At 42.5% G+C, this 26,648-nt stretch overlaps 3 protein-coding genes across 3 annotated transcripts in view; 1 reads left to right on the top strand and 2 right to left on the bottom strand.

The window, feature by feature from the left end:
- The window catches only part of LOC126563292 (uncharacterized), a 77,959-nt gene extending 73,531 nt beyond the window's left edge, over nucleotides 1-4,428 (bottom strand). Inside the window, exon 1 of the mRNA XM_050219923.1 lies at nucleotides 3,904-4,428. Within this exon, the coding sequence (XP_050075880.1) occupies nucleotides 3,904-4,296 (393 nt within the window). The 5' untranslated portion in view covers nucleotides 4,297-4,428. The remainder of the gene's footprint in view (nucleotides 1-3,903) is intronic.
- Nucleotides 4,429-23,944: 19,516 nt separating this feature from the next.
- On the top strand, nucleotides 23,945-24,739 carry LOC126563375 (bolA-like protein 3). The gene is made up of 3 exons (XM_050220010.1): nucleotides 23,945-24,035; nucleotides 24,276-24,365; nucleotides 24,533-24,739. Exons 1-3 carry the CDS (start codon nucleotides 23,991-23,993, stop codon nucleotides 24,713-24,715), a joined length of 318 nt encoding a protein of 105 aa, XP_050075967.1. The 5' UTR covers nucleotides 23,945-23,990; the 3' UTR covers nucleotides 24,716-24,739.
- Nucleotides 24,740-25,451: 712 nt separating this feature from the next.
- LOC126560716 (forkhead box protein K2-like) lies at nucleotides 25,452-26,515 on the bottom strand. The gene is made up of 4 exons (XM_050216673.1): nucleotides 26,175-26,515; nucleotides 25,943-26,100; nucleotides 25,651-25,867; nucleotides 25,452-25,584 (listed from the first exon to the last, which is right to left on the bottom strand). Exons 1-4 carry the CDS (start codon nucleotides 26,513-26,515, stop codon nucleotides 25,452-25,454), a joined length of 849 nt encoding a protein of 282 aa, XP_050072630.1.
- Between the last annotated feature and the right edge of the window lie 133 nt (nucleotides 26,516-26,648).

The raw sequence follows: 26,648 nt of genomic DNA on the forward strand, positions 1-26,648 counted from the left end.
TACTGCTACTACCTTTGCTGTTTCTTACCCGACGACACTAATCTACGAGAGATGAGCGATTTTTAGCTGATAGCAGGACATCCATAGAGATGTTTCCTGCGCATACTTCGCAATGATCCTTACAGGTATGACATTTTCGAATAATTTATTACCGCCTATCTAATCCACACGCGTGTGCAAATATACAATACAGTGCGGCAGCAATAGCATCAAACAAAAGAAAAAACTCCCGATGTGTGTGTGTGTTTTCAAAACACGAGTCATGAAACAGGAAATGTTACAAACGAAAACGGTGCTCCAATGCTCGACACTTTAGTGTAATCCCATGTAAAAACCTCCCGACTGCCTGTCAGAAAAAAAAAAATAGTCAAACGATCGTGATCGTGAACAGCAAAAGCAGAGGAAAATGTAGCAGATGCAATTACTTTCCATCTGACTCAAAGCGATAAATTATCCGTGTACAAATGTGTGTGTGTTTGTGTGTTTGTGTTTTTTTTTTCTTTTTCGTGTTTGCTTAAAGAAGTTGCGTCCTAAAGTGTATCAGTCTTATGTTTGTTGTTTATTACATTGTTTGCTATTTGTTTCGTTTCTTTTTTTCTCTTTTAATTCACGATTCACGGGGAAAGCACAGCCACATCAACTGAAGATTGATTTTTTTTTGTTTCTAAAAAATACTCCAAAGTATAATAATGTCTAAATGACCGCAAAACAGAAAAAGGTGATCAGAATGTAAAGAATTTAAAGTTGCGATAGGACCACGCACACACACACATACACACGCACCAATACAATGGTTCCTTGAAACATTTCAAATACAACCTTTGTTTGTTTCAGCATTACTTAACGATGTCATTTAATGGGAATAATTTCATCCTTTTTTTCTCCTCTTTTGCACATTTAGGTCTTTTCCTTTTCCTCTCCCGATTTCTTCAAAGAAAAAAAAAAGGTTCTTGTTGGCCCTTCATTACCAGCTTTTGCGTTAGCTGGCACAATAAAGCTACTGTGCAGCCAGCAACAAATGTTGTAGAGCTTACTATCTAAATAGATTGGATAGTGTAAAGTGTGTGTTGTGCTTCTCACTGTTTGCGCGCCTTTTGGTTGATAAAGCAATGAGACATAAGGATATACCGTATCAACTTAACGTCCATATCTAAGGGTAGGTAGGTTACACGGTATTATTACGATGATTAATATTACTTACAGACTCTGTGTGTACATAAACGTATCCAAGGAACTGGGTTACCGATAGCAAAGTCGGCATGTTTGAGGACAAAAATGCATTATTTATGGATTTCATTGCGTCCTATTAGTAGTGGTTACGATCTATTTTATCTATTGAAGGATTTAAGATTTAACGAAGCCAGAGCTAGCAATAGCACTTAAATAAAAAGGAGACAATCTTGAAATACTTTGCCAAACTTTGCACTACTACCTAATGTTGCTTTTGTTGTCTATATATTACATAACTTAGCACACTGTGGCTTAAACACGGTAGAAAACTGTTGAGATTCAATTATTCTTTAATTTTCATTCATGAATGGTCGAAAAGTGCTCGATACGTGTTCTAAGAATCTGTACAAATCCGTTCCACAAAAAAAAGGTTCTGGAAACATCGACCTTAGGGTGGCAGTAGGTAAAACAACACACCTGGTGGAATCGATTATACCATTTCAGGGTTTTCGAATCGTATCATTGTGGGAACAGTCGAACACAGGGGAAAAAAGCAGGAAACCTTGCTAGCCAACCGAAAAGGAAGCGCGGCTGCAGCATTGCACCAAGGTATGTGTTAGGGAAAGCACCCAAACAATTACGTCCCTCTCTTTCTCTCTCTCACACTCTTTTTCTCACAATCTATCTTAGTTTTTACCTCTCTCGTTCTCTCACACTTACAAACCTAAGGAGTACTCTCTCGCTCTCCCATTCTCTTAGCTACGGAATCCAGGGCATACTTAGGGGTGGTGTTTCGAGTAGTTGGATCGCGCCACAGCCACCCAACTGCCGACTATTTATAAACATAAATAAACGTCGGCCATTTTGGAAGCATAAAGTCCGAGTACCACCCGGGTTGGGTTCTGCTCTCTCGGCCATGCGGCCCTTTTCTCCCTTATGTTTGTGTGTGTGTGTTCGCTCTCAAACAGCGTTTTTTTTCATGTCGATGACGGTTCTTGTCTGCCCGTCGTCGTCCCGGCGCGTTCGTTGCTGGAGTTGTTTTTCTTTTCATATCAGGGCACAAAGTTGCTCACTTTGGCTTGGATAAATGAAAAACCTTGAAAGATTTTCTCACAACATGCACAGGTAAACACACATCGAAAACGAGATACGAAGTGGGAAAGAAGATGCAACGAGAACGTCGCACAGTATCCCGTCCCCGTGCGTGTGGCAGCCAGTCAAATACCATCACCACCACCCATCGCATCGCACGACGAACCATAGAACTTTGGCCCTCGCGCGACGCTGGCCGATAACCCTATTGCATCATACAGTCTTCTTTTTCTTGTGTTGCGCCCATTCCCGTAGTACTCGTCGTGGCCGCGTTGTTACGAACTTCCGCCTGAATTTTCGTTAGGTTGCCATCACTTCCTCCCGGCTGCGGATTCCCGCGATCCTGATCGAAATGTACGCTTTATGGCTCAAAACAAACAAACCTCATTTGTGGAACGCAATTCAACGAAGAATCGCGCCAGGCTGCTGGCAATCGATTTTCGGTTGTTTGACGTCGGACCACCTTACCTATTGCATCATGTTTTTCGAAGCCAGGCATTTTGACTGTGCTAAAACAGTAATGCACAACGAGGCAAGCGGAGAACAGATGGTAGCCTAACCCATGTGTGTGTCTTCTGTGTGTTTCTGTTGTGGACTGTTCCATGTTTACTGTAAAATTACATTTTACGTTACGTTAAATACAGCATGAAACTTAACGTTCCCTTTTCAATGCTTTCTATCTAACCCAATTTTAAAAGAGCGTTTGCTTGTGTAAATTAAACGTAAATGGAATCAATCCGTTTACGACAGGCAGTCGACAAATTGGTTTCCTTTTGTGGAGTGGGACACATTTTGTAGCAACTCAACAACAACTGAAATTGACCATTTTGAAAAGTGAATTCAATCTGAACATATTGGAATCAACAGTCATAGACGTTGTTGCCAGCCTTCTTTTCAATGGCATCGAAAAAGCTTTGGAGCCTAATTCAAACAGTGTATTTCCTTCTTTTCCTAATCAATGTGAACCGTACACCGCAAAAACACAAGAACAACAAAAAGTTGTGAGCTTGATTTTCTAGCAAAGCGCATGCGTACAAATACACACACTCGCCCTTTAAGCTTTTCTGGGCGAATCCTCCCGTTTATCGGCAGCAGCAGTCGAGATATCTGCTGTTAAACAAAAAAAAAAAAACAATCAGCAACACAGAGTTTCTACCAACTATAGGTCGATCTAAAGATCTGGGGAACAGAGCATTTGCTGCTGCTGCTCTGCTGCTGTTTAAATTAGCTGGTGGCCTGATACTTGGTCGCGTTAACAGAACCCCCTCTTCTGATTAGCAGCAGCAGATCAACCGAAATGCATCTCGCAAACTGAGGAGAAGCAAAGTCAAACATCTCTCCCTGGTCAGCAATGATGGTTCGTTGCTTCTTTTCGTCTTCCCCTTCGCTTTCCTACTGGCAGCATTAAAAAATGTGTGTCCATACTATGTTGTTTTAGTTTTTTGCTTTTACGTGTTTAACATTTTAGTTGCTATTGCGCCTATCCCTACCGTTATTATTTTAATTACGTTCAATATTTCCGGTCCGCTCGAACCCACCGACTCCTGCCACTCCTCTCTCCCGCGTGCGGATGCCTTTTAGTGTTTTTTTTTTCTTTTCTTTTTGTTTTAATATTTTAGTTTTCATAGCTGCTACTCTAACTTAGGATTCTAGCTGACACATGACCACGATCGGTGATCGCGATGACTCCTCATCGCTCTCGTAAAAGTATCGCTGCTTGGGCGACAGACCGTGCTGCAACCGGCGGACGGCTTCCTTCACGAGATTCTTGTTTTTCAGCAGGGTTTGCAGGAACTCGTACGGATCGTCTATCGTCTCTTCACCTTTCGTCTTCGCCTTGTTCGCCGCCTTCGCCTTCTCCGAGCCGCTTCCGCACACGGGCTCCGACCACGATCGGCAGGGTATGTGGTACGGCGAGGGGCGGGAACTTCGCGTCGCCTGGTGAGCAGGTTTCGCTTTCAGGCGCAGGTTTTCGCGGATCTCGTGTACCAGCTCCTCCACCGCCAACACGTCATTCGTCTGCTTGCTCGGCATGGTGGTGCTGGTGTTGATGTTGATGCGCTCGGCACTGCTGCGTGACAGTGTTTTATCGCAAACACCGTTGCTGTTGCTCTGGACGCGATTCAGATTGCAATCTCTCGGTTCTGCCGGTTCGGCAGCGATGATTGTAGGGTAACAAGAATAGAACCACACTTGATGCAATAATATTTCGCACACGCACACACTGCCACACGCACAGGGTTACCCAATAACGAATTCGATTCGTTTTTCAATCCGGCAAAATGTCGTCGCCGTCGCCTACTTATGTTTTCCACTGATGATGCGATCGGCTGTCCCACAGTGCACTGGATTATATGTTTCACTTATTGAATACTTTGCCGGTTTTGTGTACGGTAAATGCAATTGATTATTTCTAGCCCGTATTTACCACCAACAGCAACAAGAATGCACTAACGCAATTTCCTTTCTTTTTCCTTCTTCCACTTCTTCCTCACCGTCCGTCCCAGTTGAGCTTACGTTACCCGTGTGTACGCTTGGCGATATCGGGATTTTCTTACGGCACTGTTAGCTATGCTAACACACCGTGCTTAGGGCGATCTTTTTGCTTAGCAAAAATGTTATTAGTAAACAACGGTTCTCGTCTGTTTCTCTCTGCTTTTTTCGTCTTCCTTTACGACACGCAACACTGAGTACTGACTGAATGGGAGTACCGCAAACAGACAAGGAGAAAGCACAAAACCGTGCTTTTCAATTTCCTATGGATATTTTCCTCGCTTTTGTTGCTCTGTTTGTGAGAGAAATTTCTCCACACACAACTTCGTTTTTGCTGCTGAAGGAGGTGCGAACTTGGTTCCGTTTCCTCGATTCGACTCCAACCGACGTGTTTCCAACTGATGCTTTGTTTTCTTTTACACAACACTCTGCGTCGCAGTAACTCTGCTACTCTTTTTTTTGTGTGTTTCTTACGTACACACACGCAAACAATCAGTAAGACCGGAGGCGAAGAAAACAATACGCAGTTCCTGGCTGCTTTTCAGTGCGCGTTTAAAGATGATATCTGTAGGTGGTAGTGGTGATGCAGCACTGTAGTCTCTACTTGCCGTTTTCACCGTTTTTTTTCATCTTCACACTATGTACGTGGAAAGCATACACAAAGTACGAGAAACTGCGCTACAGTGCGTTTATGTTACCGTTTCTCTCTTTCTTTGCACTTTTTGCTTTTAGTTGATCGCGCGAATCACGTCTAGTGTGCTGGGTGGTTCTCCAACTCAATCACTACACTGAGGAGGACCTTAAATGGTTTAAGGCAGTGGCAGTGTGGCAAGTTTAGACAGCAATTACACCGATTACTTTCCGTTGATGCTCGCACTTAATACCATCAAAAAAATGCACCAACACACGCGCACATACAGATGTACTGCTTTTCACTCGACGGCCGTTGCCCGAAATGCGTGGGCACACTTAACTTCTTAACGGCGGAGAACAGTGCTTGACCTCCGACGTCACCCAATCTTTCTAAGCACAACGCAAGCAAAAAACAGCCACGCACACCAACTCGCTGCGCTCTCTGTGCCCACTGAACGTGTTAAGAGGCACGGAATCGATTGCAGCAGAAAACAACAACAATAACAAAGATAAACACGGCTCCAAATGGAATTGTAAACCCTTTCTATCGCCGTTGATATTGTTAGCACTACACGGTACTTCGTTTCCTTCCTCAGAGCACTGTTTTTGCTGCTGTTAGCCCTTTTGAACAACACACACTCTATTCACTTTCTCGTTCTTGCGCTATGCAGCAAAGTCGAACACAAGCTGTTGCTCTATCTCTTTCACACCCCTTGCTGTGCTGTGTGAGATACTTATTTTCTTATGTACAGGAGCAAATAGCGACCCGGTTAGATGCTATCGACTCGGACGTGCTAGATCGAATGAACGGCCCGAGTAACGGCCGCTTGCTTTCGTGTTTACCTCAGCAAGCGCGTCGACCGAATGCCACACGCACACAACCATGACAACTTGCTCGTGTGAGACAGTTTGTCATTGTGTGTGTGCGTGTGTATATTTGTGTTTGGTTGGGATCGTCGACGTTACACAACATATCGTATCGGAAAACGGTTTCACTGCAAGCAGAGCAGCTTGCAGCATGTAGGAAAGCATCAATCAATTATGCTGCTGACATGTTCCTTTGATCTGATTTACAGGAAATTGGAATATTTGCCATTCATGCCGACTTACCGCGAACAGTATTAACCAATACAAAAAAGGTAAACATCGAACATTCGAGTAAAACGAACCCGCGCCGTATACTTGGCTGTGTGTGTGTGCGTGCGTGTGTGTTGGTGCCATTCTGCGTCTGCGCTTTTGTGTTTGCGTGTCTCTCAATTTCAAGAAATCAGACCATTGGGTTATTCCTATGCGGATGTTTGCCAGCAAAACGCAAAAATCCGTCCAAACCATCCTCATTATCAATAGCGGGAAAAATCCCGAAAAAAAACATTTGTAAAAGTATTGGATCCACAAAATCGGATCGATCCAGTCCAGCAGGTAAACTAAACATTTCACACCCTTTTTCTATGTGTGCGTAAGGGACAGTGTTTTTGTCGGATCATTCATCGACAAAAATGAGAGCAAATACTCTTTCCCTCTCTTCTGCTACCGTCGTTTCCTTGGCTGCTTCGTTCGTAAAATATCACACGAAAAAAAATACACACAACTTCAGTGCTAACCCGACCCGACATTCCATTCCGTTTCCGTTTTTTCCTACCTCGCACGCCATCCTGCTCACTCAGATACAGGATTAGTATACGCTATCTCGCTTGCTCTCAATACTGAATAATGTAAATAAACCTTCTGCAACGATTTAACCACTACAACCATCCGCACAGTGGTGTACAAACCAGCTGCACAGTGGATTGTACGAAACTTGTGACGTCTGAGCAATCGGCGAGGCATGCCATGATGTGCACACACTGTAGGGTTGCGTGTCTCTCCGCACTCTACGCGCGCACTGTTAACGCTCTTCTCCTTTCTTTGAACTATTTTGATCAAACAGGAAATGCTTGTGTCTCGCTCACACACCCAGCGCGGGCGAGCATTCGTCACTCCTTTCTCTCCGTGGTGGTAACTGCCACAAACCGGTGGCGCGCGTTCGAACGCATTACTACAGCAGCTCCGTCAGCGTAAACATGACCTCGATTTCATGGTATTGGTGCACAAAATGGCGCTCTCCAACCAACGCAGCAGACACGGGGTGATTGTTTTTGTTTTGTCGCGATCAAAACATCGCCACCCTCTCTCGCGCACCAGGTGTTTGTTGCTGACTTGTGTGGTAGTATCGACGAACCACCACCCACCCACATACCACCCCATTACCTTTTGCTGCTGGCGTTGCGATCGATCGAGGAGGGCATGAAAGCCGGACTACGTAAAGAGCCTGGACGGCGATGGTGAGGCAACGAGAGATTGATTGAACCAGCAGCACCAGCAGCAGTTGGCCGGGGAGGTCGAGAAAAAGATTCCCCGAAAGGGGTGTATTGTCTTGGCAGTTGTTGTTTTTCGCCCACGTCCTCTTTCCACGGCACATTCGTAACAGATTCGTCGTCGGAATTATTCATCATCAACTATACGCCAGAGTACGCTCACTGCCAACGCATCGCCACCTTTGGTTGCGCCGTAACGAACGGAAGTGAATCACATAGTACAATGGCCATATCGAACGCTACGGGAAGGAGAAAATATTGCAACACGAAATGTGCTGCACCATTGAGAACGTTTCATTTCCAACCAATTATTAATGCCAAGAAAGAAAGCGCAAATACGAACGAATTCTGTGCCGGCCGTACCATTGCAGCGGTTTATTTAAGTTCATTTCGTTCCCTGAACCAGGTACAGAGCTCACCCTTCAAGGCAGCTGGCACGGTTTGAGTAGTTTCTTGAGACAGTTTTTTTTTGTTTTTTGTTCTTGGAAGCGTCTGCTCACAGGCGCTTTGACCTTTTCGCAATAGTGAAAGGAGGTGTAGTGGAGCATAAATTATAAATAACAACAAAAAATGGAAATATGTGGATACATACAGTGGGAAGGAAGTGCACTCGCTTTTGCCCGGCCATTCAAACAAAAACCGGTGGAAGACTTCAACTTGCACGAGCACGCTTTTTCTTCAAAAGTGACAATTTTGTATTATTACACACCAAAGATTTAAAGTTTTGTGTACTTCTTAAGACAAAAGAATCGATTCGAAGGCTATTTCCATTTTCTAAGTTAAACTTTAATTTTCTACTCATGTACATAACCTTTAAGTTACCTCCAAACTGAACGAAATAGCAACGAAAGTAAAACTTTAGCTCCACCGTTCCGATCGCTTCTGTATACAATTTTATGAGCTGATTCGAATTTTCCCTTTTTTTTGTACCCAAAATCATGTTAAAAGGATATCGTGTTGACGACGATTTTAGTTCGTCGGTGGCGTCTACCGAAAGCTTTTCGCCGTGTGTGTTTTTTTTTTTGGTTCACCCCTCGAATGGATATGATGTTGAACCGAGAGCGCTTTCTACATTGTTGAACACAAATAAAAATAGCGCAAAAGCTGGGTCGGAGAAGAAACCATCGAAGCCACCGTCGACGTAGAGGATACAAGGATTCGTTCAAGGTTACCCCACCAGTGGCGCGTTGTACATAATGTACTTACGGCCAACGAACGACCGAACCCGCCATCTATCTCGCAGGGCAACATTTCGGCTTGCTTTGGCCGGTACCATTGGTATCCTGGAAGAGCCACACAAATATATTTTCGCTACATTCTCACGCACCTCTTGCCCTCGTTTAAGGACTAGCGCCGAAACAGGACAGAGTATGTTTGTGTCCCGGGACAAACGAGAGGTTGAGAGCATCCATGGCTCGGGGGGTTACTTTCCTTTACCGATGCGCATCTTCGCGTTCTCTCGAGCAAGGAGAACGCAATGAAGATAATATGGCTGGCTGGCTTGAGGATGGTGGAATGATACTTTTTTTTTAAATCAAAACGAACATTGTAATAACATAGCTATTGATATTAGGAATGGAGCAGGATGGAAAATGATCTTTGGGCGTGAAAGTTGAAAACAACAACTAAGCTGGATACGAGGATTAGTAAAAATTTATCAAAAAAAGTCTGGTACACCAACTCCATTCGGTTTGACATTAGTGTTTTTGGAATGTTGTTGTAAATACGTCCCCAAAACTGAAAAATAGAAGCTCGATACAATGTCGCCACATCTAGAGTTTATTTGTATTTGAGTTTAGCGAGACATCGACGATGTAAACTGGTAACAACTAGTTCCTTGCTGGTGAGATGAAAGAAGTACATTTCATTACACACAAGGTTTCAAGGTCAAACGAAACGAAATACTACGTACCACAAATATTCTCTGATAAGCGTTGAAGAGCATATGATGAATAAAATGATGCCGTGTGTTTGGCTAGGAATATATTAATATAGACTAATCTTCATCTGCTAAATTACAGTTTACACAGGCGTCTTTAAATCTAACATAAAAGAACAACACTTTGGATAAAGCTTTTTTTATCTGAGTAATGAAATCAAATTGTTGCAATAAAATCATCCTCCAGTCGCTGGTACTAAAAGAAGGCAAACATACATATATGTTAACACAGTATTGTGCCATATCTTACACACATTTCAAAGCAATATTTTTTTTTAAATCCGCATCAAAGAGAAGCAAAATTCATTCGCAAAAAAATCAAAAACATACCTAACAAAAACATAGATGGGAAGGACCGAATATTGCTAGAGTTTGTAAACAAACTCACCCTTAGTACAGTCATCCATTGCACACAGTGATAGTAAAAAAAAAATACAGACTGACGATGAACCTTATCAGTTCACAGTATGGGGGTAACGTGTACGAGTGGAACGATCAATCGAGCTCCAAGGCGAATAATGACCGTTTTATCTACACTTCTACGATACACTTTTCTACGAAACTTGGGCACGAGAAAACAACAACATATCATTGCCCTTTTTACGGGGAAGCGAATATTATACAATCTGTTTACTTCCTTTCCGAACCATAACAACAAACCCGAACACTCGCTGCGTATTTCACAAGCGCACGGGGAAAAACTGAGTGTCTGTGCGGTGCAATCCGTAAACAACGGTTTTGACGAACCTTGAAAGCTTATCTTAGGAAGGTCTGTAAACATGCTGCCCCCATCCGAATTCTAGACGCTGGCTGACCAATGAATGCGTGCAAAGTTTTGCTAAACTGTCGTTATTTGACCATTATTCAATGAGCTCTACAGAAGCTTGTGAAGAGACCCGGGATTTTGCAAACGTTTGGAGCATGGTAATGAGATGTTATACTGTACTTTCTAAACATCAAACCAGATAAACCTGATATCAAACTGATTTTGCTGTAACAAATTATCGATCAAATGTAGTCAAAAACAAAATTGCGAAATATGGGCAACAGCTTATATGAGTGTGAGTTTTGCAAAGTCAAATATTCCGCCTTTCGCATGGATACAAAACATTCGCAAGAAATGTTTATCCGTTGCTGCCGACCTGTCTGAATCCATATCCTGCGGATAGATGGATATACAATCCACACGGCGAGAAACAGGCAAAACGATACGTACAACCTTTGCTGTAATAGCGATTGATTCCACATGTGTTTGGTGAGGTAAACCAAACAAATCCTATATTTAGCTTAAAGAAACATTTTCCAACTAATCAACCGATCTCCCCTGGCGCTGGCTAGCAATGTCTCGATGACGGTGTGCGTTGCACACGAATGGTGGGAATTTCCAGCGGGATAGGGACTTTTTGTCGTGTCACCTGGCGATGAGTAATACCTAGCAAAAAGGATGCACTAAAGCACCCGAGAAGACGCGATGAGAATGAGGCATTTGAAAACAACATTGAATTCCGAAAAAAATACGACTCCAGCTGTTCCAACCCCAAAAATGCTGCTACAGGACGCAACACTCTCAAATGCATGAGTGTGTGATAAGTGATAAGCGAAGGCGAGTCAAATTGCGTCTAGAAAAGGCGCCTCTGACAGAGTCCAATATGGCACTACGCAGCTGCTTCATCATCATAGCCTCCTTAGTGGATCGAAAACACCACAATCTCGTTCCCAGCAACGCACAATACACAGCAGTCCTACCCAACGCTCACAACGCTGTGGAGTTCCTCCGCAGCCTACTTATCTGCTTTCCCATTTGCACAACAGTGTTGCTGAGAGCGTGGAAATGTATAGTAAACAAACCAATCGGCTTTCAGCCAACAGATGCAACCCCCCCCCCCCCCCCCTCACGCTTACAACTGTCCATGGCCCGATTGGAGTGGTCCAAGTGGCCACCGTTGTTGTGCGAAAAAGTTGCAATCTGTATGTGTGTGGGTGTATTGCATTGACATCCCGTGGACAGCCGTGTGAGACGGGTCGGTCACATGGATCCGGTCATAACACACAGACTGTGTATGAATGTGACGGTGTGTGTGTGTGTGTCTCGATATGCCGTAACGTAACGCGTCTGATGTCTGCAATTTCTCTGCATCACATTTGCGCCTGGCGAGCGAGCGAGCGAGCGAGCGAAAACAAGGCAATGATTGATGTTTTGCTGGCGGTCGGTTAGTTAAAATGGTAAGGCACCATCATCCGGGGATAAGCGTAGTATCTTTATCTTACTAACGAATACACGTCACACACTACGGTGTCTAAGTGGAATGTCTCAGTCCCAGTGTCATTTCCTGTTTCATGACTCGGTCGAACAAATGCGTGCTGACTGAGCACATATTACACTATGATGGCTACCACCGCACACACCTCCATCACGTGGCACGGGAAATAGATCAAAACCACTGTCAGCCGTTCCGCTGATAGAGGAAAGCATGATGGATTCGTGATGAAACGCTTTCAAACAATAACAATCGTAACCGTGATTTTTTTTTTACTTGTTTCGTTGCATTTTTGCAAAACAACCCCCCCCCCCCCCCTCCCACCACCCTTCCAACAGAGCAGAGCGGAAAAGGGGAGAAACCTTTAAAAATAAGACCCATTTTCGCAAGAAATGCTGCAGCACTGGGTCTCATGTTCTAGTTGGCATTTTTCACAAAACAGGGGCTTATTCACCCCGGCCACCACCGATGGGACCAACTATGCTGGGCATTCAAGAAAAAAGGAGAAAAAGCTATATAAATAAACCAACAGAAGAGAGCAAAATGATGAAAATCCCTCAGCGCCGACATCTTGATGCAGACTGCTGCTGCTGCAACGACTCGTTGCAACGGAATGCACTGTAACCCCATTCGCCCGTCAGCCTCACCGGCTGGGGACTGTGGGCGTGTGGGCGAGTATTAGCCAAGGGAATCCCACCTACAGAAAAAAATGCACACAACGCTTGTATGTAGTATGTAGTTGTGGGTTTTGTTTTTTTGTTTGTGATTTCTATACTTGTCAGTCATATTGTTCTTCTGAGCAGCGGAGTCGTGCATTGCTCGTAATCGGGATCTCGTATGCGCATGGCACAATCGTGCCGTTGTGAAATGTAGTGGGCGCAAAAATTTTGCTCAATGAATAAGCCAATGCGAGATCGCTGACTCTACTACTACATACATACACCAGCCCATACTAGAGCGGTCGTGTCAGTGGAACTCAATGCAAATGCAAATTGCATTTGGAAAACACAAATCTATCTGATGTCACCACGTCACGGGTTTGTTGACATAGATGCAACAACGATCAGCACTAAAATGTTATAGTTTAAGATGCTCAAGTATTTTGCTTTCGAAAATCTTTAAAGCAGAATATAGATATTGAAAATCTCTAGTTCGATTTTCGCTGAGAACTCTGTCCAATACTAGCGAATTTTTATGAACTAAACATGCCATAAGAATGATACCGGACAGTCTAGACCGTAAAGTTTTTTTTTTCAGATTGTCCACAAGGACGGAGGAGGCAAGATATTGGTTTGACAGAGGCAGCGTTGTATTGAGGACTTCTGCAGCTAGTGAAAGAGTTGTGCAGCTGCTCCCAAAGTTCATTGTTTCTACACGAAATGTTACAGGGTTATCAGCTAACTTGGAGTAGTCATGGACAAAACAGTTACAGAACTTTGAAGCTTCCTTCGTTCTATCAACACTATCAGCAGAATGAAGAAGTGAAAGATGGCGAGGAAGTGGCACTTTATGAGTCGGAGGGCATAGTCACATTAACTTCTGCTACTTATAGGAGAAAAGTGGAAACATCCAATGGGTATCAGACTATCGTACAGTCTTATGAGAACGTCTAATGCAGCCGAAACAAATAAGCCTTCGGGAGGCAACTTGATGAAGCGTCAGGTTCGTCAAAGGAGCTTCCAATACAGTAAATAAAATCCTAGACATGATCAGCTTTGTTATACGAGTCCCTTACCGAAATCTATCCACTTATGAGCAGTCGATAATCACTCTGACTATCAACTCCCCTCAGCATCGCCGAAAAAAGAGTTGCACACTTTTAATGTTATGTCCCTGATACGATCTATATGTAGTAATTTCGTATTTTCATTGCTGTCTTTAAAGTCAATTGAATCGTTACTTTTAAACCCATTAGTTGTTTCACGCTCTTTCATGTAGTTGATTTAATTTTATAGCCCAAATCGGAATGAATGAATAATTGTGAAATTGCGTTCCATCAAATGCTCCCCTACTCCCATCACATTACACTCGGGCACACGTTTTTCGTTATCTTAAAGATGAGCGCTGCAGATTGTGCAGTTTGCAGTTGGCGTAAAGGGGATAAGCGAGTTACTTGTAGGCTATGTGCTACATTGTAAACGTCAAGTGATAGATAAAATAAGTACTCTCTTCACAATCTACGCAAACCACCGTTCAACATTCGAGCCTTGCGTTCCTTAAACGTGTAAATAAAAACACAAACATCCAGCTTGTTCAACAGGCGCTACACTACGTTGAATGATAGCCAATGTCAACAGTGTGCAAGTAAAATGATATGATTTCATCTTCCTTATTCAGTTAACTGCTCTGTTGTGGTAGGAAACTCTGGGGCAGTTCAGCGATCAAATCTCACCTGGCGACCCTTCCCCCGCAGTGAGTACTTGCAATCGAAAATTATATTGGCCGGCATGATCCCGGACGTCGTTTAGCCAAAAAGAAGGAGAAGAAAAAGATACTGTATACTTACTGTTACCTTTCAACAGTGGACTTGGACTCAATCGCGCTTCGCTAGGCGCTTACACGCAAACATTGATCGTGTGGCGAATTAACGGATCGAAATACAGCAAAGCCAAAACTCATGCCCAAAACATACTTGGCGAAAGTCAACGTTCTTTGCCTGGCTTTTTGCTTGTTTTGTGGTGGTAACGCGAAATGCTACGCCTCTCTACCCTTTGGGCCAACACAGCCGTGGTGCGGTTCCATGAGCAAAAAGTTTGAAAAGTAAACATGCCAAATGGCACAAGCAAATGTTCTGAATTATTCCTGTACTTGTCTTTATGTATTAGAGCCACATCGACGGTCAAAATACCTTAGTCTAAGAATCCGGATCAGTATAATCACACAGAAAGTTCCATTATAATCTAATGTACCTGTACGACCCATTCGGCCCAAGCAGAACGCGTTTCAACGTGTCCGCTTTTAGCTGCGCATTTTACGCCACGCCGGCACCGATCGCGCATCAACGAATTTGTTGTCATTTCGTGCCTCGTGTGTTGACGTGCCGCTTGCGCATGTGTTTGATTCTTTATTCATCACATCTCGCGCGCTAAACAAATTCGCGGCCGTTGAACCTCCACGTGTGTGCCCGTTAACGTTCTCGCCAATTCAAACTCGCAACTAAACCGTCAACGGGTAATGTCGTCGTTTGATCTGTTTTGATTTAGATTTGAGCGATTGATCCGCCCGGGAGGGACAATAAAATCAAGCGACGATCAGTTAACATGATCATGTATTAGAGAAAGCCCTGCAGGGTGTTGGAAGGAATGTAAAAATCTTTACGATTGGAAAACTGAAATGACGCAGTTAGTCTTTTTCAAACAAATGGTGTGATCCACTTGAAGTAATCCTGGAAAGTCATCTGCGTTCCAGCGATCTCTCTTTCGCTTCCTCCCACTGGTATAATGTTTTACACACTTTCATCGCCATTTTTCTCGCTCAAACACACGCTTCTTCGTTCATCAGGAACACCTGTCGCATCAAAACATTATTCTGCTGCTATGCCCGCCGATCGTTTCCCACAGTCGGTTCACATGTTTTTTTCGTTCCAAACACAAACTTTCAGTGTGTGTATGGGTTAGTGTGGGCGAGCGCGTGCGTGCGTGCGTGCCTGCAGATCGTATGATTCAACGGCAGCATACCGGCTTTCTCAAGGTTAATCTGTTCTAAGGTACAATGGCTTCTCGTCGATCGGTACAGCCGGCGATCGGATCTCTTCCCATGCCTCCGGGGCTCGTTCGTTCTTGCTTGCCGCACCACGCAGCAATAAGCTTTGCTCGTCCGTCCGAAAGAGACGCGTAATAAATGCCGCGCGCGTGTTTTTGATACTACACACGCGTTAAGCGCAGTACACCATCGCCAGCACTTTGCCGGTGTTTGTTTTTGTTCAACACCACCAACACCGCCAGTCACAACAAAGGCACTGGGCGATCTAGCAATAGTAAAAGAATGCAGATTTTATGGTCCCTCGCTCCGTTTCTCCCATCCCCGACACACGTGTCTAAAAATGGCGTCAAATTCTAAACACATTTCGAGTGTTGATACGTGCGTGCTCAGTGTCATCATCTTTTTATCAGATCAAGTACGAGAAAACTTTTGCTAAGAGTGTCTTGTGGTGCTTATGAATGGGCGCTTGCTCCCAGTGCTCCGGTCAAGCTCGTTCACCACGTGACGATTGGTTCATAAAATGTCGATGTAAATGGTCATGCGATAATTTGCTTGCGTCAATCACAGAACGAACGGAAAGGCCTCTCTCTGGCTAAGCAGCGGGCCTGAGAACTATGATTCGATGACTCCCATTCCAAACTGCGAGTTCTTGCAGCCGTTCTTACAACCCTTCCCCCACTTTCTTGTGTTTCAGTTCTTTCCAAACCCCCAACACCACCCAAACAACGTTCCGGTGGGAGGAGGGTAAACTTTGCTTCCGCTTACATCGCTTAACCTTGACTGCGGTTATTACACTTTGCCTAATCTGCCCGATGACTCCGTTTCTTGGAACCACTTCCCACTGCCCTGCTTAGATTTTGCCTATTATATGGTAATTGTGCAACTTGCGGTTTCGAGTAAAGCTAAACATTTTTTTCTTGCTGCAAGTGGATCTATTTTTTCTCCAAAACATGCTCTTCTGGTGAGCAAAATTTTAATTCAATAAAGAAATTGGAACGTCTCTAATGCCTGTTGGTTGTTATGCTGCACTACCGGACATCAGATATTTAGAATATGGTTCGAATTGGAGGTAAATTTAGAGGTACTTTTTATATGAATTCTACACTTCCTAGCACTTGGCGTACTTTGTTTTTAAAGTAGCGTCTAATATGACTAACCGACACACCTCCGTTGCCCTTATCAAGTCGCTTAAAAACCGGTTAACCAGTGGACGTGCAGATTTTGGACATGGGAACACACCCATCGAAATAAATCTTATGCATTGTATTAGAATTACGACTAATGTCGTTGTATATCATGAATATCATGAATCAAAATAATTTTTTATTATATAATAATATAATATAATATTTTGTACCGGTACAGTATTGGACAAAACAAGTGCAGTTAAAACAGAGCAATCATTAAAAAGATTAGCAAATTTCAATATTTTTAAATAGAAAACGGGACACTTACTGCATTTGACGGTTCAGGAGTCTAGATGTATGCTACATGTTTATTGCAGCAATCAGCTGTCAAATTTACAGATCACAGCGAGTGTTTTGTGGACAAGAACCATTGTGCTGGTCAAAACAACTGCAACTTTTTGCTTCTTTGAACTATTATCTCTACCAGCATCGTTTAAGAACTTTGTTTTACGTTGAAAAAATATTCGTTTTGCTGAAAAAAAGCGGTCTTTTTGCATTATTGTAACATTACAAGGTACAAGGTACACGTTGGTAATTATTGAAGAAGGTCTGTACTGACGCTTTCTTTATATTTTTGTTACTGGGCACCAAAATGACACCTGCCAACCTTGGAGTGAAACTAAGAAAGAAAATAATCGATTATTTCAAGGGTGGAATGTGACAAAAAATAATTTGTGACAATTATGAGGTGGAAAAATGGACCGTATCTAGACTGTGCTCGAAATTTCGTGCAACCGGAAAGATTTATGCGAACATTAGAGGTGGAAGACCACGGTACACCACGCCAAGAGAGGACACTATGATCGTACGAAGCATGAAAAAGGATCCTTTCAAATCTTCGTTCAAGGTGCGAAGGGATATCCAGTTATCTGTTTCGGACCGGACAATCAGACGGCGTGCCGTTGAAGCCGGATTGTTCTCTCGACGTACTGCGAAGAAACCTCCGATTTCACTAAGGAACCGGAATAAAAAACTTCTGTTTGCTCAATCTCATATTGAACGGGATGTGCAGAAATGGCGGACGATTCTGTTCAGTGATGAGTCGAAGTTCAACATCTTTGGAAGCGGCGGGATTTACCGTATACGTTGACCAACTGGAAAACGCTTAGATTAACGTTACTGTCAGAAGACGGTGAAGCATGGCGGGGGCAATGTAATGGTGTGGGTATGTTTTTCAGCGAATGGTCTTGGTTCAATTCATCAAATCGATGGAATAATGGTCCGTTTCATGTACAATGACATCCTGAAAAATGTTATGTTGCATTATGCTGAATGGAATATGCCAACAAGACAACCATCCCAAGCATACCGCCAAAGTGGTCAAACAGTGGTTTAAGGATAATGAAATAATGATGATGAACTGGCCGCCCCAAAAAGGCATTGGCAGTAATCCCAGAAAATTTCATTGATCACCTGATCGAGTCAATGCATCGCAAATGCAAGGCTGTAATTGAAAACAAAGGGTTTGTAACGAAATATTGAAAGCCAATTTATGTAAATTTGGCAAACAACACGCGAAGTTGCACTTGTTTTGTTCAGGAGGAAAACGTTGATTTTTTATATTTTTTATTTTTTTCTTGAATTGTTACGCGTATATAATGAAGTTTATGTTATCATAAACAAGAAAAGTGCTTTTCAATCAACTTAAAAACGTCTTTCTCACAATTGATTTATTATGCACCTTCAATGAAGGGTTTCATGATTGGCATTGATTGGTTGCACTTGTTTTGTCCAATACTGTATGGTCGTATGGTTCCGAGATTCACATGGCATTGCCTAGGTTCAAATCCCATCCGGACCGTTCTGCCGTAGTGAGTACTGACTACCCAACTGCGTGGTATCAATAAGTCTAGTAAGACCTTCGATGGCCACGGCGTGATCTAACAGTTTGTTAAACCGGAAATAAGAAGAATCGTCAATCGTTTCATCTGCTGTTAGTTTGTTTGTTTGTTTTTTATTATTTATAATAAAAAAGTATCTAAAATTTTTAAAAAATATATCCATACGGTGGAGAGGCGCAAGCTGAAAAGGATGAAATTCCATTCAGTACTTTTTCCAAATATTTACATTACATTAGTACAGTAGTAAACATTAGTAATATTCAGAGTGACAAGTTATGGAAGCCAGAAATAGAAAGGAAAAGATCTCCATAGGTTGCAGGGAAAAATGACGATCTGCGGTTTCATTTTCTCGAAGCTAAACTGAAGACTTATTCGTACCGAGGATATGCGAGGCTAAATTCAAGTAACAAGCGTTACATTAATCTGTTAAATGTACATTTTTACTAGGTTCAACTAGGCGCAATCTGAAACTAAATTCTGTTGCAATTGTAAGATCTGAAAACAGATTCAATTACACATTTGATCCGCATTCATGCAGCCAGACGAGACTTCGCCCTCACAAAAATATTCTACCGTGATGGTGGAAAACCAAGCTGACGAGATACTACGGAGATTGGTAGCCATACGATCTTCCTGTATGGAACAAAGCTGCTGTAAACAAACTTTGCGCGGGAATTTGCCATCCCAACACCCCGACGTTTGAAGCATATAAATAAGTCTGTGTGTGTGTGTGTGTGCATGTATGATACGCCTTATGTAAACCGGAGGGTTTTTAACTGCCCTTGTGGTTCAAAAACGAGGCACAAGAAATGCTGCAAAACTCCCCATACGTAAATACTGTTGGCGAAACTCTGCAATGGAATTCAGTATAAAAAAGGGCGCCCGGACCACCGTGGCTGTGGTGGAACGGCAAGATCCGAGACCGAGCAACAACGCTCAAGGAATAACAACAAAGAAACCGGCTTTTGAAGAGAGGGTGAAGGAGGGAGAGTGAGAAAAAACGGAAAACAGGAACACATACACACACACACACACCGACTATGGTTCAGAGAAAGAGGAATGCAAAGGAAAAAGGAAACCATCCAAACAGGGCGAATGATCGAGGCCAGACGATCGAATGATCTTTGCTGGGGGTTTTGCAGCCGCTTGTTGTTGTTGTTGTCTTTCCATTGCCGGCGTTAAAACGCGACGTACAGTGTACAAAGCCAGGGAAAAGAAGACGCGTGGGAAGAAGAACAAGCCGGATCGTAGCCACGGATGCAGAGAGAAAGGGGTTTACAGGTGCCCAGGCAAAGAATGAATGTAAAAATAACGACCGACTCGAACCGTTTCATGCAACTCTCGAGTCGAAGAATCGTAGCACCGACCATTCTGGCCGGCTGGTGTCTTCCCCTTACCAAACGCTTATTCCCAACCCATCACCAACTATCGTTTATTTCGACATTCATACGATAAGGCAGAAGGTACAGGAATCAACTAGACTCGGACATTGTGGCTGGAGGTTAAGCGAATGGACTTGGATAGGAACCGGAGAATGTCTGCATGATCAATATCTGGAGAAAATTCATTCTAATGGGACTCTGGTTTTTTTTGTCGGTCTTCGGGTTTCGCGAATTTCGGTTATTGACCAGCTTTTACGCCATGCCCGCTTCCAGCACGGCAACTATAACGTCGTCATCCTCCCAAAACGCCCAACACAGGCGGATTCCAGCGCTGGGGGCCATTCCATCATCACGCCGCTGTTCGCATGTTTTACGATTACCATTGCCTTCTAGGGATCGTCAGACAAACTAAGAAGAAACGGCAAAAAAAAATAGCAACACACGAGGCGGTGTACGTGTACGTTTTGTTTGCCACTTGTTTCTTGCCATCGATTGCTTACGCTGCTCTTCTTTGCCCTGCTGTGTGAGCATCGACCGGCGCTGCTGCTGCTGCTGCTGCTGCTACAGGCAATGTGGAGAAGTAGCGTGTAAAAACAGAACGGAAGAAAAATAAAAATAAAGCCGGCTGCCGGCTACCATACGACGACGCGCGGGGTGGGGCAGAGGCCAACTTTGCAGCCGTAACCAGGCAATGTGCTCTGTCTACCTTTCTGCAGCTTGGCCTGCCTTCCTGCCCGTCGTACAAGGCCAACACTACAGCAGACACGCATCGACGGCGGTGTGGAAAGAAAATGGAACGCGCAAGACACAAAGATGCAGAAAAAGACGGGCCTCTTGCTGCGATCGCTAACCGTGTCGTCGATGTTTTTCTGCAATCGAGCGATGTGTTTGTTTTGGTCGTGGTCTTATGAGAGAAGAAGAGTGAAAGAGTCCAAAAGAAAGGTAGGGAAAAGGAAGATGAGAAGAGTAAGAGTAGAGCAAGAGATAGGGCCCTCTCGGCAATCATGAAGATCACCCATCACGCGCATGCTGGTGCCGTGTTCGTCCCCATACATTCGGAGACTGCGCTATCACAGATATAACGACAATTGTAAGAGTATTAGATGGTAACAATCGCATCCAATCACTTCCGGACATGTTGTAATTCGCTCATTTAATATTTACAAGGAACTGCTACACTATGCTAACCTGTCTGCAAAAGCTTAGAGCATGCAGCGAATTCATTCTAAAAGGTTACGCTTCGCATCACCCTTTCCGATGTTTCTTACCACTTGGAAGATTCATAATTAAGTGCTAAACTGCCGGCCCAAGCCTGGGAAGTAGTGGGAACGACCTGAAGAGCGTTCGGTATCGTTTCACCACTAATTAAGAGTTAATTTCAGCCCGATTCTTCGGCCGAGGTCCAGGTTTACGATACGTGGAAGGTGAATGACGCCGTCATGCTACGCCTCTCGGTTTGAAATAGTGCATTGCCTTCTGAGGTTCTTTTCGAGTGGTTTGGTGGTCGTGTACGATGAGTTAAATTTTTACGAGTTTTTGATTTTCTTTTAGCTGGTGTTTAACGAATTCGCGTTTAATTTATCGAAAAACAAGATATTGCATTAGAGGTATATTTTTCGCAAACGAATCGCGTTTTACTACACCGCTTCGCCTGATGTTATGTTGAGGGAACAAAACAAACCCCCAAAAATAACGGAGCGATCTCTCCAACCGCTTTCCAACGCATCAGAGTGCCGCCAGGGACACAGGGAATACGGAAAGCATGGAGAACGCATCTTTGGCTTCATCGGCATTTTTCGTCCATAGTGGCCAACGAACGCTTCCCACATGCTGTAGACTTCTTGGAATTCTCTCGCTTACAAAAGTGATCTTACTCGTTCCCTTTCATGCTGGTCACCATCTTCACAGGAAACATGCACGAGCAAGTTTCTCTCGGCATTTGATATGCGAGTTGAAAAGAACTTGTGTAAATAGAGTGAACCCAAGGAAGAAAAAGAAACACAAAAAACGGCACATGAGTTCTGTCGAAAAAGAATCCATAAAATCGTTTGCGACCGTTTAATGTGCGTAGGCATGGGTTCAATGTGTCGAAGGTATGCACTTTTCTACAGTGGGGCAGTTAGAAGAAATTATCCCATGACATGTTAAGCTCTAATAACAAAACAAAAATACGGTAAACATGTTTCTTATCGTTTTTTGCTTATCGCTCACATACGGCATACTATTTGCAATATTTGGTCGTTATAAGATGTCATAAAACAACATCTTTCCACGCATAGAATTTCATTGATGTAATTTGAATATGGATAAAAACAAAAACAAAATGCTATCGTAGAACAAAATAGAATAATAAAACCATTGACCGTCTGGTGCTTGTGGTAGTGTTGGTTGTGCTATAAATTTTATGTATTGGAGGCTCGAAAAAGAAACACATGTTAATGAGAGAAGGGGAAAAACAAAAGAGAAGAACTGGCGTCAAGAAACAGGAAGATTACAAAGTGAGAAGAGATGATGAACCGCATAGAATAGAAGCATGAGGAACATGGCACGGGATTGGAACATAAAAGCGAACGAAGCGTCTATTTAGTTTTGTGAATGGGGTTTTGAACTTAGAAATATTCAAGGGCACTCTATCGATTTTGCTCGCTTTGGGAATGCTATGGATCAGGGTGCTGTACTGTTGATAATTTTAGGAAGAAACAAATAAGACCGCAAGGATCAATGTATTTATATATGAATTAACTATTAAATTTCGCGACAATACGGTGTTGAGTCGTAATTATATAATATGAATAAATTATCTAAGTTTTTCAATAGTGCTAAATGCTGGTGCTATTAGATTTCATTGCAATTGTTCCATCGCACATGCAGCAAAAAATTCGGTTTAATTTGTTATTTTTCTCTATATAAAGAACGCAAGACAAGAAACCTCGTTTAAGATTTAAAATTAATATAACGAACTCTTGTTGACCGACCATTGTGCTGCGCCATGAAATAGCGCCATCTGTTGAGAAATTTCACTTGAGATAAAATATCTGAATTATGTTTCACCGTTTTTTCGGAGTTCAACGGCGGGTTTTTAAATTTTCTGATGAAATTTAAATAATTTATGTAAGCATCAAACACATTTTTAACTTAACATTTTGAATACCTGATTTATTTTACATCGAGTTTACAGTGTAGCTCCAGTTTGGTACCTACAATTCTCCCGCAAAGAGTTGTGGCGCTAGTGTTGCGAATGGAATTCAATTCCACATTAATTTTTACTGATTGTAAATTTTGTTACAAAACTCCATTTTTTGTTGAATTTCGAAGCTTCACGAAGATGAACTCTTTATAGTAAAATTCAGGAGTCACTCCCGACCTTATCAGTTTTACAGGCAAATTGTTAATGAATATGTTATAAACTGTTTCTCCAGTTTTGTCTTTAATCGAACTCAAATAATGTAATTTCAGTTAAACAAATTATGTACATCACAATTGTTGTAATATTGAAATACTACAATATTTGCAACAGCATCCAACCCGCAACGACCGACACCAATTCACGATGATAGCTGTCAAAGTAGCTGCGCTGCAGCCGAACTCGGGGTGGAAAAAATGTCAAAATAGAACATCGACAATGTACCGGTGTGCCGTGAAGGACTTTATTACCGAAACGAAATGTTTCTATTGCTCCAGCTGTAGATAACTGCAGCAAAATCTCCTAACGCGTAGCTTGGAGAACGCAAGACAACCGTCAAAATAAATTGTTTATTCTCTGAGCTAGACAGTACTCAGTTGTTAGCATAGTTTTCTCGCACTACAAACTACAGCGTTGATTTCGTAACTATTTGTTATCACAGTAACCCGCGCATTCGTATTCGTGTTCTACAGCCGCAGAAGGTAGCAAGCCACTTCACTGAACAGCAGTAGGCCGAGCCCGGTCGATCGGAAATCATGAGTGGATATTTGTTTCGAACATACGGCAGTCGCTACATATCTGTGAGTTGATATAAAAGTGCTGCACTGAAAATCGTCTTGATGCACGAACAATGAAACACACTATGCGAAAAATCACTTTCACTTTCAGCTCTGTAAGAACGGAACAGCTTTATCTGCTACAATAAGATAAACTAGACTACTGTTCTCATCGTTCAAAGCAACATTAAATATTAAAATGAACCGCATGCTCGATCGCTCACATAAAGCTGACGGATTGTTTCTTTGTTGTTGATTTTGCAGATCCTCAGCCGCGTGTGGTCGGGAAACTCGCAAATGATGAAAAACTCAGAAGCCACATTGAGGAAAACACTCGAGGCCAAGTTCCCCCAGGTAGGTGTAAATGATAATGACAAAATGATAATAATACAATAGTATTGTCGTCTCTTGGCAAAGAGCAGCCGGGTCGTTGATCGATCGTTCATTGGGGATTGATTACCTTATCAGTTTGGCTCAATAAACAATCGCATTTAATTACGGGTTCTCTCTTGAATTTGCAGGCAAAGAACATCGTTGTCAACGACATCTCCGGCGGTTGTGGATCGATGTATGAAATATACGTCGAAAGCAAAGAATTTAAAGGCCTGTCCACTGTGAAACAGCACCGATTAATAACGGAGACACTCAAATCAGAAATTAAAGATATGCACGGTCTCCGGATACATACGTCAATTGCTGAGTAATTGTTACGTCGTACTCTCATTGTACAAAGCTGATACAAGATGATCCCAATTAAACAAGCAACAACATTTACTGCCGATCATCAGGCTATGAAATATAGGATCATAGTTCATAAGAAGCCACCGTCGTGCGAAACGTTAAATTGCATTGATAAATAAATAAAGCGTTCTTTAGACATACCTCGTTGCAGCAAATATTCACTTATCTCACTCACACGAAACAATAAGCACTTGAAGGGCGCGATTAGGCAAAATGGTTGGATAGCGGATGACGAGGAAAACTTGCCAGGCAAATCTGAACTGTGCAGGATGAATAAGGCGCCAGTGGCTAACGAGCGATGATTAAAACACTCTTTCGTGTTCTTTTTTCGTATTGCCTCAAAACAAGTGGGCGCGATATTGTTCACTTTGATTGCTGACCACAGAATTTGTTATCACTTATCGGAACTGAGAGACTTTCAACGATTATCAGCATTTGAACTGTGTCTTCCAAGAGCATTTATTATGCGCAGAGTGGATACGTAAGTAAACAATTGATATTTGTGCTTTTGTTTATCACAGTTCACTAAGGGCTCCCCGTGGACATCGAGATGACGTTTCATCAACCTTTGTCATTATTTTTTAAATTAATTTCGAAATCAAAACAGTTATTGCAAGAACAAGCACGTTGTTGTACTGAAGATAAATTAAATTATTAATTTTAATAATCTATAGTGAGTGAATCGCGGTCCCTTCCTTATTATTCATCGAACTGATTTGATGTACTGTATCGTTTGTGAAATCGTTTACTCACGAGCAGTGCTTCGCAAGATGGACGTATCATCCACAAATGGCCAATTTTTGGTTCTTGTTGACGTGTTTTGACAAAGTATCTGGGGAAAAGCAAAAGTCCACATTACTATTGAACAGGTGTTTAGATTATCGTCTGAAATACTTACGCTTTCATGCTCAAGTTGTGTCGTATAGAGTTTTGCCATGATTTAATGGCAAACACGCGATAGTATGGATACTTTTCCATGATAAATGAATAGATTTGGCAAAGCGGCAACTTTTTTTGCGGAGATGCGCAGATGGCTTGTACGATGAGCTGAGAATAGCTGTATGGTGGTCTCTCAGTACATATTGGCTGCTTCATCATATCATCATCTGAAGAAACTCTCTGAAACCAGTAGCAGGAAAGAAAAATTAATTCAAAAATAAATCATAGGTAATACTAGTGTTGTGTAGTACTAACATTTAAATTGTGGTTTGCTGTACCATTGTCCGAAATATCATTTGAAGGAGAGTTACAAATCCTACCCATATTGGTCTCAGAGAGCAGGGAGGTTTCGTCTATCAAACTTCGGAAATGAATTATAGTTTCTGTGCTTGGAAAGCGTATGATGCAACTGCAAAATAATAAATATAGGGAAAAAGCAACTAAACACAGAAATATACATAAACAAATTGTAGAAATGCTTACTGTTTCGGTAGTATGTATGGTAGGTCACGTTTCTTGCACAAAATTTCATCAATTATTATACCATTCTTGCTCAGGCACATCAGAGTAAAATTCCCATACGAATCGTACTTGATACTAAAGTGTTCGCGTGAAATATGTGTACTAGTACCAGCGGGAAATGAATTCAACCTGGATTTACTCACTGTCCGACCAACTTTAGTTATCTTGTCATTCAACAACATCACATAATCCTCACTAGTTAGTTGAGAGATCAAGCCTTGGAAAACGGCTTGATATGAGGTTACCAATGAGCGTAAATTGATGTTGGACGTCTTGCAAATTGACAAGCAGTCGCAGTTCATTATTGAGGGTAATCTAAAATGAAATAAAACAATCAAATAGTTCAGATTCTGATAATCAAACTTATTCGGGACGGCTGACTTTCAAAGTAGTAATAAATAAAGACAGAGGACTTTAGATACAATTCGCCGTACA

The sequence above is a fragment of the Anopheles maculipalpis genome, chromosome 3RL (assembly GCF_943734695.1).
Source record: "Anopheles maculipalpis chromosome 3RL, idAnoMacuDA_375_x, whole genome shotgun sequence".
NCBI lineage: Eukaryota > Metazoa > Arthropoda > Insecta > Diptera > Culicidae > Anopheles > Anopheles maculipalpis.

Bases quoted from the DNA above. Each gene is read 5' to 3' on its own strand.
- LOC126560716 (XM_050216673.1), bottom strand. From the start codon at position 26,515: ATGAACTGCGACTGCTTGTCAATTTGCAAGACGTCCAACATCAATTTA. The intron at 25,868-25,942 runs GTACTACACAAC...GGTTTCAGAGAG, and splicing joins AAACCACAATTTAAATGTTA to TTTCTTCAGATGATGATATG. The intron at 25,585-25,650 runs GTAAGTATTTCA...GCTTTTCCCCAG, and splicing joins CACAACTTGAGCATGAAAGC to ATACTTTGTCAAAACACGTC.
- LOC126563375 (XM_050220010.1), top strand. From the start codon at position 23,991: ATGAGTGGATATTTGTTTCGAACATACGGCAGTCGCTACATATCT. The intron at 24,036-24,275 runs GTGAGTTGATAT...TTGATTTTGCAG, and splicing joins ACGGCAGTCGCTACATATCT to ATCCTCAGCCGCGTGTGGTC. The intron at 24,366-24,532 runs GTAGGTGTAAAT...TTGAATTTGCAG, and splicing joins TCGAGGCCAAGTTCCCCCAG to GCAAAGAACATCGTTGTCAA.